This window comes from Salvelinus namaycush, chromosome 32, assembly GCF_016432855.1.
Source record: "Salvelinus namaycush isolate Seneca chromosome 32, SaNama_1.0, whole genome shotgun sequence".
In the NCBI taxonomy this organism is placed as follows: Eukaryota; Metazoa; Chordata; class Actinopteri; order Salmoniformes; family Salmonidae; genus Salvelinus; species Salvelinus namaycush.
The window spans coordinates 36,409,424-36,424,946 of NC_052338.1; the positions used below are offsets into that span (position 1 = coordinate 36,409,424).

Genomic DNA, 15,523 nt, shown 5'->3' on the forward strand with positions numbered 1-15,523 from the left:
TGGGTTTATTCGATCGCCTACGAATTCTCAGAAGGCAGGCCGCCCTCCGTTCTCTTTTCTCTGTCTTCTCTTCACGTGAATGACGGGGATTTGGGCCTGTTCACGGGAAAGCAGTATGTCCTTCAAGTCGGGCTCGTCGGACTTGTTAAAGGAAAAAAATCTTCTGCCAGTCCGTGGTGAGTAATCGCTGTTCTGATGTCCAGAAGTTATTTTTGGTCATAAGAGACGGTAGCAGCAACATTATGTACAAAATAAGTTAAAAAATAAGTTACAAACAACGCAAAAAAACACATATTTGGTTAGGAGCACGTAAAACGTCAGCTATCTTCTCCGGCGCCATGATACGATTGTGATATATGTTTCAGTTAGATTGGATTTTTGGCATTTACAGTAATGGTTATCAACTATACTGCAGGGATGGAACGTAAGTCGCAAAAAATAGAGGTTTTGGTAGCAGCTGCAGAGAGGTATTTGGGTGTGCGAGACTTGACATCAGAAGAGTTACAGGGTGTGTTCAGTGATGGTGTCCCATCCTTTCAGACTGTTGGCCTGAAGTAGGACTAAATAGATTTAAATTGTGGAGTATGGTATTTATTATTTTTTGTGAGTGTAGTGTTAACTGGTAGGGTATTTTGTTGTGTTCTTTTTTGTTGATTTGTGATTATATATATCTTTTTTGAAGTATAAGGGAGTTATACTCCAGCGTGCTAGGTGGCGGTAATGCAACATTTATTGGATGTCAACAGCCGTTAAATCTCTTCGAATAAGAAGAAGGTAAGCGCCATGACACACTGCACAACTGAAGAAGACTCAGTTGCCTGAAAACAACGACAGCAAAGAATGAAAATATTATTTTGATTTGGTTATATTTCAGCGTTTGTAAATTCAAAGGAGATTACCTTTAGTTGTACACCATGGAGCCGACAGCGCCCAAAAGGTATGTGTACGTTTGATTCGCTTGGAAAAGTACAAGTTATGTACGTTTGTTAGCTCGCTAAATTAGCCTTGACAGCTAACATGAAATATTTTTCAATCATTGGCTGTAGTTAACCAGCTAGCCACGTTAGCAAGTTGTTAACAATATTTGTAATTTCTTATAAGATAGCTAATGTTAGCTTCACCACTTTGACTTGTAACGTTAGTTATCTAGCTAGCTAACAGTATATGTTTTAAATTACCTAAATGTAAATGCTAGCTAGCTACCGTTAGCTAAGTTAGTTGTCCAGCTTGACAGCAACTGTTTAATATTAGCTGATTTGTGTGTTCTTGTAATGTTCACTTTTTTGCCTAAAAAGCTAGCTAGTTACTTCAGCATAAGTTATATAAAACTCCCTGTAGAGTCAGTTCCACAATTCTTGTCATGTTGTTGATGCCATAGAAATAGAATGAATAGAATAGACTTGGAACCTCTATCCACAGATAGAACAATGACAGATATTTTACCGGATGTATAAATGTGAAGCATCCGGTTGACGTTTCCACTCACTAGCAAATAATGGTGGTGAGTGGAAGCCCAGTTGTCGGCAGTGGTAGGAGATGGATTTTGGCCAACATTCTACTAATTTTCTCATTGATGAAAGAGTTGATCTCTTCAGTTTTCTGTTTCGAAAACCAGAGTGGACTAAGTTTATTATTATTATTTTTGTAGTCTTTATTCTTTGCCAAACTTTCAAAAAAGTGTGTTTAGGAGTGCAAGAGTGAATTTAGTTATTGCACACTCACACTTCACAGAGTAGTCGTTTTTTTATCGAAAATAAGCTAGTACCCCCTTGCTTGTTCTGCCTACTGGGATTAATTTGCTCGGATTGGTAACAACAAGCTGTGGTCTGTCTTGGGTTAGCTATTAACATCTTTGCTTGAACCCTGGCAAGTTCACTGGTAAACTCAAGGATACACTCGCAATGGCTGCCTGTTATTGTGAAGCCATTTCCATGGTAATTTGAAATGGCCTATCAACTGATGCTGGATTTCCATGGTAATTTGAAATGGCCTATCAACTGATGCTGGATTTCCATGGTAATTTGAAATGGCCTATCAACTGATGCTGGATTTCCATGGTAATTTAAAATGGCCTATCAACTGATGCTGGATTTCCATGGTAATGTAGAATGTTCAGTCAAATGTCAGCTGATGTAGCTCATGTGATGGAATGTATTTTTTTTGTCTAATGTCAGTTGAGTTGACTCAACAAATCACAGCACAGATTGAAGGGTACACTTCCTGCTTTTACTTCCTGCCATGGGTACACTCAAAATGGCTGGCAGGCCACCCTTTATTCCATCATTGACTTGAATGGGGATTCCCGTTCTATTTATTTCTATGGTTGATTCTCTTCCTCCACAGCAAGCTGAAGAAACTGAGTGAAGACAGTCTCACAAAACAACCCGAGGAGGTCTTTGATGTTCTGGAAAAACTTGGTGAAGGGTGAGAATATTAATTCATCATACATTTTCTTACATCGTTATAACCTGAATAACATTTCTAATGAAAATAGATGTTTGTGTACATTGACATTATGATAATGACTAGAATATTTATGAAATGGCTGATGGAACCACTAATATGTTATACAGGATCCTAGTCTTTGGTACTTAATGCATCATTTCCACTGTCTTCATCTCCTCCAGGTCCTATGGCAGTGTGTTTAAAGCCATCCATAAGGAGTCAGGCCAGGTGGTGGCTATCAAACAGGTGCCTGTTGAGTCAGACCTCCAGGAGATCATCAAGGAGATATCCATCATGCAGCAGTGTGACAGGTACTCTGTATGAGAGGATAGACTCTCTGGCCCAGCCTTTCAACAGGCAGAGCTAGCATGGCTCCAGAGGCTAGTGAGAGGAGAACAGTCTCCTCCTCCATATTCACATGGCTATCTCTATACTACACCAGTACACCACACTCTGTTTGGTCACCTACGTTCAGCAAAATGTTCTGTCTCTCCTCCTGTCCAGCCCCTATGTGGTGAAGTACTATGGCAGAACCAGTACCACACACTCTGTTACTAGAACCAGTACCACACACTCTGTTACTAGAACCAGTACCACACACTCTGTTACTAGAACCAGTACCACACACTCTGTTACTAGAACCAGTACCACACACTCTGTTACTAGAACCAGTACCACACACTCTGTTACTAGAACCAGTACCACACACTCTGTTACTGGAACCAGTACCACACACTCTGTTACTGGAACCAGTACCACACACTCTGTTACTAGAACCAGTACCACACACTCTGTTACTAGAACCAGTACCACACACTCTGTTACTAGAACCAGTACCACACACTCTGTTACTGGAACCAGTACCACACACTCTGTTACTGGAACCAGTAACACTGTTACTAGAACCAGTAACACTGTTACTAGAACCAGTACCACTGTTACTAGAACCAGTACCACTGTTACTAGAACCAGTACCACTGTTACTAGAACCAGTACCACTGTTACTAGAACCAGTACCACTGTTACTAGAACCAGTACCACTGTTACTAGAACCAGTACCACTGTTACTAGAACCAGTACCACTGTTACTGGAACCAGTACCACTGTTACTGGAACCAGTACCACACACTCTGTTACTGGAACCACTACCACACACTCTGTTACTAGAACCACTACCACACACTCTGTTACTAGAACCACTACCACACACTCTGTTACTAGAACCACTACCACACACTCTGTTACTAGAACCACTACCACACACTCTGTTACTAGAACCACTACCACACACTCTGTTACTAGAACCACTACCACACACTCTGTTACTAGAACCACTACCACACACTCTGTTACTAGAACCACTACCACACACTCTGTTACTAGAACCACTACCACACACTCTGTTACTAGAACCACTACCACACACTCTGTTACTAGAACCACTACCACACACTCTGTTACTAGAACCACTACCACACACTCTGTTACTAGAACCACTACCACACACTCTGTTACTAGAACCACTACCACACACTCTGTTACTAGAACCACTACCACACACTCTGTTACTAGAACCACTACCACACACTCTGTTACTAGAACCACTACCACACACTCTGTTACTAGAACCACTACCACACACTCTGTTACTAGAACCACTACCACACACTCTGTTACTAGAACCACTACCACACACTCTGTTACTAGAACCACTACCACACACTCTGTTACTAGAACCACTACCACACACTCTGTTACTAGAACCACTACCACACACTCTGTTACTAGAACCACTACCACACACTCTGTTACTAGAACCACTACCACACACTCTGTTACTAGAACCACTACCACACACTCTGTTACTAGAACCACTACCACACACTCTGTTACTAGAACCACTACCACACACTCTGTTACTAGAACCACTACCACACACTCTGTTACTAGAACCACTACCACACACTCTGTTACTAGAACCACTACCACACACTCTGTTACTAGAACCACACACTCTGTTACTAGAACCACACACTCTGTTACTAGAACCACACACTCTGTTACTAGAACCACACACTCTGTTACTAGAACCACACACTCTGTTACTAGAACCACACACTCTGTTACTAGAACCACACACTCTGTTACTAGAACCACACACTCTGTTACTAGAACCACTACCTCTGTTACTAGAACCACTACCTCTGTTACTAGAACCACTACCTCTGTTACTAGAACCACTACCTCTGTTACTAGAACCACTACCTCTGTTACTAGAACCACTACCTCTGTTACTAGAACCACTACCTCTGTTACTAGAACCACTACCTCTGTTACTAGAACCACTACCTCTGTTACTAGAACCACTACCTCTGTTACTAGAACCACTACCTCTGTTACTAGAACCACTACCTCTGTTACTAGAACCACTACCTCTGTTACTAGAACCACTACCTCTGTTACTAGAACCACTACCTCTGTTACTAGAACCACTACCTCTGTTACTAGAACCACTACCTCTGTTACTAGAACCACTACCTCTGTTACTAGAACCACTACCTCTGTTACTAGAACCACTACCTCTGTTACTAGAACCACTACCTCTGTTACTAGAACCACTACCTCTGTTACTAGAACCACTACCTCTGTTACTAGAACCACTACCTCTGTTACTAGAACCACTACCTCTGTTACTAGAACCACTACCTCTGTTACTAGAACCACTACCTCTGTTACTAGAACCACTACCTCTGTTACTAGAACCACTACCTCTGTTACTAGAACCACTACCACTGTTACTAGAACCACTACCACTGTTACTAGAACCACTACCACTGTTACTAGAACCACTACCACTGTTACTAGAACCACTACCACTGTTACTAGAACCACTACCACTGTTACTAGAACCACTACCACTGTTACTAGAACCACTACCACTGTTACTAGAACCACTACCACTGTTACTAGAACCACTACCACTGTTACTAGAACCGAACCACTACCACTGTTACTAGAACCACTACCACTGTTACTAGAACCACTACCACTGTTACTAGAACCACTACCACTGTTACTAGAACCACTACCACTGTTACTGGAACCACTACCACTGTTACTGGAACCACTACCACTGTTACTGGAACCACTACCACTGTTACTGGAACCACTACCACTGTTACTGGAACCACTACCACACACTCTGTTACTGGAACCACTACCACACACTCTGTTACTGGAACCACTACCACTGTTACTGGAACCACTACCACTGTTACTAGAACCACTACCACTGTTACTGGAACCACTACCACTGTTACTGGAACCACTACCACTGTTACTGGAACCACTACCACTGTTACTGGAACCACTACCACTGTTACTGGAACCACTACCACTGTTACTGGAACCACTACCACTGTTACTGGAACCACTACCACACACTCTGTTACTGGAACCACTACCACTGTTACTGGAACCAGTAACACTGTTACTAGAACCAGTAACACTGTTACTAGAACCACTACCACTGTTACTAGAACCACTACCACTGTTACTAGAACCAGTAACACTGTTACTAGAACCAGTAACACTGTTACTAGAACCAGTAACACTGTTACTAGAACCAGTACCACTGTTACTGGAACCACTACCACTGTTACTGGAACCACTACCACTGTTACTGGAACCACTACCACTGTTACTGGAACCACTACCACTGTTACTGGAACCACTACCACTGTTACTGGAACCACTACCACACACTCTGTTACTGGAACCACTACCACACACTCTGTTACTGGAACCACTACCACTGTTACTGGAACCAGTAACACACACTCTGTTACTAGAACCACTACCACTGTTACTAGAACCACTACCACTGTTACTAGAACCACTACCACTGTTACTAGAACCAGTACCACTGTTACTGGAACCAGTACCACTGTTACTGGAACCAGTACCACTGTTACTGGAACCAGTACCACTGTTACTAGAACCAGTACCACTGTTACTAGAACCAGTACCACTGTTACTGGAACCAGTACCACTGTTACTGGAACCAGTACCACTGTTACTGGAACCAGTACCACTGTTACTGGAACCAGTACCACACACTCTGTTACTGGAACCAGTACCACACACTCTGTTACTGGAACCAGTACCACACACTCTGTTACTGGAACCACTACCACACACTCTGTTACTGGAACCACTACCACACACTCTGTTACTGGAACCACTACCACACACTCTGTTACTGGAACCACTACCACACACTCTGTTACTGGAACCACTACCACACACTCTGTTACTGGAACCACTACCACACACTCTGTTACTGGAACCAGTAACACTGTTACTGGAACCAGTACCACTGTTACTAGAACCAGTACCACTGTTACTAGAACCAGTACCACTGTTACTAGAACCAGTACCACTGTTACTAGAACCAGTACCACTGTTACTGGAACCAGTACCACTGTTACTGGAACCAGTACCACTGTTACTGGAACCAGTACCACTGTTACTGGAACCAGTACCACACACTCTGTTACTAGAACCAGTACCACTGTTACTAGAACCAGTACCACTGTTACTAGAACCAGTACCACTGTTACTAGAACCAGTACCACTGTTACTAGAACCAGTACCACACACTCTGTTACTAGAACCAGTACCACTGTTACTGGAACCAGTACCACTGTTACTGGAACCAGTACCACTGTTACTAGAACCAGTACCACTGTTACTAGAACCAGTACCACACACTCTGTTACTAGAACCAGTACCACTGTTACTAGAACCAGTACCACTGTTACTAGAACCAGTACCACTGTTACTGGAACCAGTACCACTGTTACTGGAACCAGTACCACTGTTACTGGAACCAGTACCACACACTCTGTTACTGGAACCAGTACCACACACTCTGTTACTAGAACCAGTACCACTGTTACTAGAACCAGTACCACTGTTACTAGAACCAGTACCACTGTTACTAGAACCAGTACCACTGTTACTGGAACCAGTACCACTGTTACTGGAACCAGTACCACTGTTACTGGAACCAGTACCACTGTTACTAGAACCAGTACCACTGTTACTGGAACCAGTACCACTGTTACTGGAACCAGTACCACTGTTACTGGAACCAGTACCACACACTCTGTTACTGGAACCACTACCACACACTCTGTTACTGGAACCAGTACCACACACTCTGTTACTAGAACCAGTACCACTGTTACTAGAACCAGTACCACTGTTACTAGAACCAGTACCACTGTTACTAGAACCAGTACCACTGTTACTAGAACCAGTACCACTGTTACTGGAACCAGTACCACTGTTACTGGAACCAGTACCACTGTTACTGGAACCAGTACCACACACTCTGTTACTAGAACCAGTACCACTGTTACTAGAACCAGTACCACTGTTACTAGAACCAGTACCACTGTTACTAGAACCAGTACCACACACTCTGTTACTAGAACCAGTACCACTGTTACTGGAACCAGTACCACTGTTACTAGAACCAGTACCACTGTTACTAGAACCAGTACCACACACTCTGTTACTAGAACCAGTACCACTGTTACTAGAACCAGTACCACTGTTACTAGAACCAGTACCACTGTTACTAGAACCAGTACCACTGTTACTGGAACCAGTACCACTGTTACTGGAACCAGTACCACTGTTACTGGAACCAGTACCACACACTCTGTTACTAGAACCAGTACCACTGTTACTAGAACCAGTACCACTGTTACTAGAACCAGTACCACTGTTACTAGAACCAGTACCACTGTTACTAGAACCAGTACCACTGTTACTAGAACCAGTACCACTGTTACTGGAACCAGTACCACTGTTACTGGAACCAGTACCACTGTTACTGGAACCAGTACCACTGTTACTGGAACCAGTACCACTGTTACTAGAACCAGTACCACTGTTACTGGAACCAGTACCACTGTTACTGGAACCAGTACCACACACTCTGTTACTGGAACCACTACCACACACTCTGTTACTGGAACCAGTACCACACACTCTGTTACTAGAACCAGTACCACTGTTACTAGAACCAGTACCACTGTTACTAGAACCAGTACCACTGTTACTAGAACCAGTACCACTGTTACTAGAACCAGTACCACTGTTACTAGAACCAGTACCACTGTTACTAGAACCAGTACCACACACTCTGTTACTAGAACCAGTACCACTGTTACTGGAACCAGTACCACTGTTACTGGAACCAGTACCACTGTTACTGGAACCAGTACCACTGTTACTAGAACCAGTACCACTGTTACTGGAACCAGTACCACACACTCTGTTACTGGAACCAGTACCACACACTCTGTTACTGGAACCACTACCACACACTCTGTTACTGGAACCACTACCACACACTCTGTTACTGGAACCAGTACCACACACTCTGTTACTAGAACCAGTACCACACACTCTGTTACTAGAACCAGTACCACACACTCTGTTACTAGAACCAGTACCACACACTCTGTTACTAGAACCACTACCACACACTCTGTTACTAGAACCACTACCACACACTCTGTTACTAGAACCACTACCACACACTCTGTTACTAGAACCACTACCACACACTCTGTTACTAGAACCACTACCACTGTTACTAGAACCACTACCACTGTTACTAGAACCACTACCACTGTTACTAGAACCACTACCACTGTTACTAGAACCACTACCACTGTTACTAGAACCACTACCACTGTTACTAGAACCACTACCACTGTTACTAGAACCACTACCACTGTTACTAGAACCACTACCTCTGTTACTAGAACCACTACCACTGTTACTAGAACCACTACCACTGTTACTAGAACCACTACCACTGTTACTAGAACCACTACCACTGTTACTGGAACCAGTACCACACACTCTGTTACTAGAACCAGTACCACTGTTACTAGAACCACTACCTCTGTTACTAGAACCACTACCACTGTTACTAGAACCACTACCACTGTTACTAGAACCACTACCACTGTTACTAGAACCACTACCACTGTTACTAGAACCACTACCACTGTTACTAGAACCACTACCACTGTTACTGGAACCACTACCACTGTTACTGGAACCACTACCACTGTTACTGGAACCACTACCACTGTTACTGGAACCACTACCACTGTTACTGGAACCACTACCACTGTTACTGGAACCAGTACCACTGTTACTAGAACCAGTACCACTGTTACTAGAACCAGTACCACTGTTACTAGAACCAGTACCACTGTTACTAGAACCAGTACCACTGTTACTAGAACCAGTACCACTGTTACTGGAACCAGTACCACTGTTACTGGAACCAGTACCACTGTTACTGGAACCAGTACCACTGTTACTGGAACCAGTACCTCTGTTACTGGAACCAGTACCTCTGTTACTGGAACCAGTACCTCTGTTACTGGAACCAGTACCTCTGTTACTGGAACCAGTACCTCTGTTACTGGAACCAGTACCTCTGTTACTGGAACCAGTACCTCTGTTACTGGAAGCAGTACCTCTGTTACTAGAAGCAGTACCGCACGCACTCTGTTACTAGAACCAGTACCGCACGCACTCTGTTACTAGAACCAGTACCGCACACACTCTGTTACTAGAAGCAGTACCACACACTCTGTTTGCTCACCTTTCACCAGTAATTGTTTGTTCTGTCTCCTGTCCAGTCCCTATGTGGTGAAGTACTATGGCAGCTACTTTAAGAACACAGACCTGTGGATAGTGATGGAGTACTGTGGAGCCGGCTCTGTTTCAGACATCATCAGACTACGCAATAAGACGGTCAGTATATTGACTAAAAGTGTGACAATGAAGATGACCTTTGGTGCTTCAGTAACCTTTTAACATTCATTGGTCATGTTTTTAATGTGTATTCATAGACTACTGAATTATCAGAATGAATCATTAATACCATCTCCTCTTGTATAGCTCACAGAGGATGAGATCGCCACCATCCTCAAGTCCACATTGAAAGGTCTGGAGTATCTGCATTTCATGAGGAAGATCCACAGAGACATCAAGGCAGGCAACATTCTCCTCAACACAGAGGGCCATGCCAAACTGGCTGACTTTGGAGTAGCGGGACAACTCACGGTCTGTCTGCCTGTCTTCAACTCTCTGTCTCGCTGAAGTGAATTCTGACTGTGTCTGTCTGCCTGTCTGTGTCTGCCTGTCTGTCTTCAACTCTCTGTCTCGCTGAAGTGAATTCTGACTGTGTCTGTCTGCCTGTCTTCAACTCTCTGTCTCGCTGAAGTGAATTCTGACTGTGTCTGTCTGCCTGTCTTCAACTCTCTGTCTCGCTGAAGTGAATTCTGACTGTGTCTGCCTGCCTGTCTTCAACTCTCTGTCTCGCTGAAGTGAATTCTGACTGTCTAACGATGTTATCTGGTGTCAGTTTTATCAGGAGTTCTTATTATCCTTGACTTTATTGTAGTGATTGTAGCAGTGAATCACAGTAGTTTATATATATATTATCTTGACTTTATTGTAGTGATTGTAGCAGTGAATCACAGTAGTTTATATATATATTATCTTGACTTTATTGTAGTGATTGTAGCAGTGAATCACAGTAGTTTATATATATATTATCTTGACTTTATTGTAGTGATTGTAGTAGTGAATCACAGTAGTTTATATATATATTATCTTGACTTTAGTGTAGTGATTGTAGTAGTGAATCACAGTAGTTTATATATATATTATCTTGACTTTATTGTAGTGATTGTAGTAGTGAATCACAGTAGTTTATATATATATTATCTTGACTTTAGTGTAGTGATTGTAGTAGTGAATCACAGTAGTTTATATATATATTATCTTGACTTTATTGTAGTGATTGTAGCAGTGAATCACAGTAGTTTATATATATATTATCTTGACTTTATTGTAGTGATTGTAGCAGTGAATCACAGTAGTTTATATATATATTATCTTGACTTTATTGTAGTGATTGTAGCAGTGAATCACAGTAGTTTATATATATATTATCTTGACTTTATTGTAGTGATTGTAGCAGTGAATCACAGTAGTTTATATATATATTATCTTGACTTTATTGTAGTGATTGTAGCAGTGAATCACAGTAGTTTATATATATATTATCTTGACTTTATTGTAGTGATTGTAGCAGTGAATCACAGTAGTTTATATATATATTATCTTGACTTTATTGTAGTGATTGTAGCAGTGAATCACAGTAGTTTATATATATATTATCTTGACTTTATTGTAGTGATTGTAGCAGTGAATCACAGTAGTTTATATATATATTATCTTGACTTTATTGTAGTGATTGTAGCAGTGAATCACAGTAGTTTATATATATATTATCTTGACTTTATTGTAGTGATTGTAGCAGTGAATCACAGTAGTTTATATATATATTATCTTGACTTTATTGTAGTGATTGTAGCAGTGAATCACAGTAGTTTATATATATATTATCTTGACTTTATTGTAGTGATTGTAGCAGTGAATCACAGTAGTTTATATATATATTATCTTGACTTTATTGTAGTGATTGTAGCAGTGAATCACAGTAGTTTATATATATATTATCTTGACTTTAGTGTAGTGATTGTAGCAGTGAATCACAGTAGTTTATATATAGATTATCTTGACTTTAGTGTAGTGATTGTAGCAGTGAATCACAGTAGTTATTATATAGATTATCTTGACTTTAGTGTAGTGATTGTAGCAGTGAATCACAGTAGTTATTATATAGATTATCTTGACTTTAGTGTAGTGATTGTAGCAGTGAATCACAGTAGTTATTATATAGATTATCTTGACTTTAGTGTAGTGATTTTAGTAGTGAATCACAGTAGTTTATATATATATTATCTTGACTTTATTGTAGTGATTGTAGCAGTGAATCACAGTAGTTTATATATATATTATCTTGACTTTATTGTAGTGATTGTAGCAGTGAATCACAGTAGTTTATATATATATTATCTTGACTTTATAGTAGTGATTATAGTAGTGAATCACAGTAGTTTATACACTGCTCAAAAAAATAAAGGGAACACAATGTAACACAATGTAACAATGTAAAAACAACACAATGTAACTCCAAGTCAATCACACTTCTGTGAAATCAAACTGTCCACTTAGGAAGCAACACTGATTGACAATAAATTTCACATGCTGTTGTGCAAATGGAATAGACAAAAGGTGGAAATTATAGGCAATTAGCAAGACACCCCCAATAAAGGAGTGATTCTGCAGGTGGTGACCACAGACCACTTCTCAGTTCCTATGCTTCCTGGCTGATGTTTTGGTCACTTTTGAATGCTGGCGGTGCTCTCACTCTAGTGGTAGCATGAGACGGAGTCTACAACCCACACAAGTGGCTCAGGTAGTGCAGCTCATCCAGGATGGCACATCAATGCGAGCTGTGGCAAGAAGGTTTGCTGTGTCTGTCAGCGTAGTGTCCAGAGCATGGAGGCGCTACCAGGAGACAGGCCAGTACATCAGGAGACGTGGAGGAGGCCGTAGGAGGGCAACAACCCATTTACATTTAACATTTACATTTAAGTCATTTAGCAGACGCTCTTATCCAGAGCGACTTACAAATTGGTGCATTCACCTTATGATATCCAGTGGAACAGCCACTTTACAATAGTGCATCTAACTCTTGGGGGGGGGGGGTTAGAAGGATTACTTTATCCTATCCTAGGTATTCCTTAAAGAGGTGGGGTTTCAGGTGTCTCCGGAAGGTGGTGATTGACTCCGCTGACCTGGCGTCGTGAGGGAGTTTGTTCCACCATTGGGGTGCCAGAGCAGCGAACAGTTTTGACTGGGCTGAGCGGGAACTGTACTTCCTCAGAGGTAGGGAGGCGAGCAGGCCAGAGGTGGATGAACGCAGTGCCCTTGTTTGGGTGTAGGGCCTGATCAGAGCCTGAAGGTACGGAGGTGCCGTTCCCCTCACAGCTCCGTAGGCAAGCACCATGGTCAGCAGCAGGACCGCTACCTCCGCCTTTGTGCAAGGAGTAGCACTGCCAGAGCCCTGCAAAATGACCTCCAGCAGGCCACAAATGTGCATGTGTCAGCATATGGTCTCACAAGGGCTCTGAGGATCTCATCTCGGTACCTAATGGCAGTCAAGCTACCTCTGGCGAGCACATGGAGGGCTGTGCGGCCCCACAAAGAAATGCCACCCCACACCATGACTGACCCACCGCCAAACCGGTCATGCTGGAGGATGTTGCAGGCAGCAGAACGTTCTCCACGGCGTCTCCAGACTCTGGAGTTACATTGTGTTGTTTAAGTGTTCCCTTTATTTTTTTGAGCAGTGTATATAGATTATCTTGATTTTATTGTAGTGATTGTAGCAGTGAATCACAGTAGTTTATATATACAGTGAGGGGGAAAAAGTATTTGATCCCCTGTTGATTTTGTACATTTGCCCATTGACAAAGAAATGATCAGTCTATAATTTTAATGGTAGGTTTATTTGAACAGTGAGAGACAGAATAACAACAAAGAAATGATCAGTCTATAATCTTAATGGTAGGTTTATTTGAACAGTGAGAGACAGAATAACAACAAAAAAATGATCAGTCTATAATCTTAATGGTAGGTTTATTTGAACAGTGAGAGACAGAATAACAACAAAGAAATGATCAGTCTATAATTTTAATGGTAGGTTTATTTGAACAGTGAGAGACAGAATAACAACAAAGAAATCCAGAAAAACGCATGTCATAAATGTTATAAATTGATTTGCATTTTAATGAGGGAAATAAGTATTTGACCCCTCTGCAAAACATGTCTTAGTACTTGGTGGCAAAACCCTTGTTGGCAATCAGAGGTCAGACGTTTCTTGTAGTTGGCCACCAGGTTTGCACACATCTCAGGAGGGATTTTGTCCCACTCCTCTTTGCAGATCTTCTCCAAGTCATTAAGGTTTCGACGTTTGGCAACTCGAACCTTCAGCTCCCTCCACAGATGTTCTCTGGGATGAAGGTCTGGAGACTGGCTAGGCCACTCCAGGACCTTCAGCTCCCTCCACAGATGTTCTCTGGGATGAAGGTCTGGAGACTGGCTAGGCCACTCCAGGACCTTCAGCTCCCTCCACAGATGTTCTCTGGGATGAAGGTCTGGAGACTGGCTAGGCCACTCCAGGACCTTCAGCTCCCTCCACAGATGTTCTCTGGGATGAAGGTCTGGAGACTGGCTAGGCCACTCCAGGACCTTCAGCTCCCTCCACAGATGTTCTCTGGGATGAAGGTCTGGAGACTGGCTAGGCCACTCCAGGACCTTCATGTGCTTCTTCTTGAGCCACTCCTTTGTTGCCTTGGCCGTGTGTTTTGGGTCATTGTCATGCTGGAATACCCATCCACGACCCATTTTCAATGCCCTGGCTGAGGGAAGGAGGTTCTCACCCAAGATTTGACGGTACATGGCCCCGTCCATCGTCCCTTTGATGCGGTGAAGTTGTCCCCTTAGCAGAAAAACACCCCCAAAGCATAATGTTTCCACCTCACGTTTGACGGTGGGGATGGTGTTCTTGGGGTCATAGGCAGCATTCCTCCTCCTCCAAACACGGCAAGTTGAGTTGATGCCAAAAGCTCAATTTTGGTCTCATCTGACCACAACACTTTCACCCAGTTGTCCTCTGAATCATTCAGATGTTCATTGGCAAACTTTAGACGGACATGTATATGTGCTTTCTTGAGCAGGGGGACCTTGCGGGCGCTGCAGGATTTCAGTCCTTCACGGCGTAGTGTGTTACCAATTGTTTTCTTGGTGACTATGGTCCCAGCTGCCTTGAGATCATTGAAGAGATCCTCCTGTGTAGTTCTGGGCTGATTCCTCACCGTTCTCATGATCATTGCAACTCCACGAGGTGAGATCTTGCATGGAGCCCCAGGCCGAGGGAGATTGACAGTTCTTTTGTGTTTCTTCCATTTGCGAATAATCGCACCAACTGTTGTCACCTTCTCACCAAGCTGCCTGCCGATTGTCTTGTGGCCCATTCCAGCCTTGTGTAGGTCTACAT

General features: G+C 42.6%; 1 protein-coding gene across 2 annotated transcripts in view; it reads left to right on the forward strand.

Annotated features, from left to right (window-relative positions):
* Positions 1-782: 782 nt before the first annotated feature.
* Positions 783-15,523, forward strand: part of stk3 (serine/threonine kinase 3 (STE20 homolog, yeast)) — a 30,512-nt gene continuing 15,771 nt past the window's right edge. For both annotated transcript variants that reach the window (XM_038971724.1, XM_038971725.1), the window contains exons 1-5: positions 783-937; positions 2,344-2,424; positions 2,628-2,756; positions 10,185-10,299; positions 10,447-10,611. In XM_038971724.1, the coding sequence (XP_038827652.1) occupies positions 915-937; positions 2,344-2,424; positions 2,628-2,756; positions 10,185-10,299; positions 10,447-10,611 (513 nt within the window). In that variant the 5' untranslated portion in view covers positions 783-914. The remainder of the gene's footprint in view (positions 938-2,343; positions 2,425-2,627; positions 2,757-10,184; positions 10,300-10,446; positions 10,612-15,523) is intronic.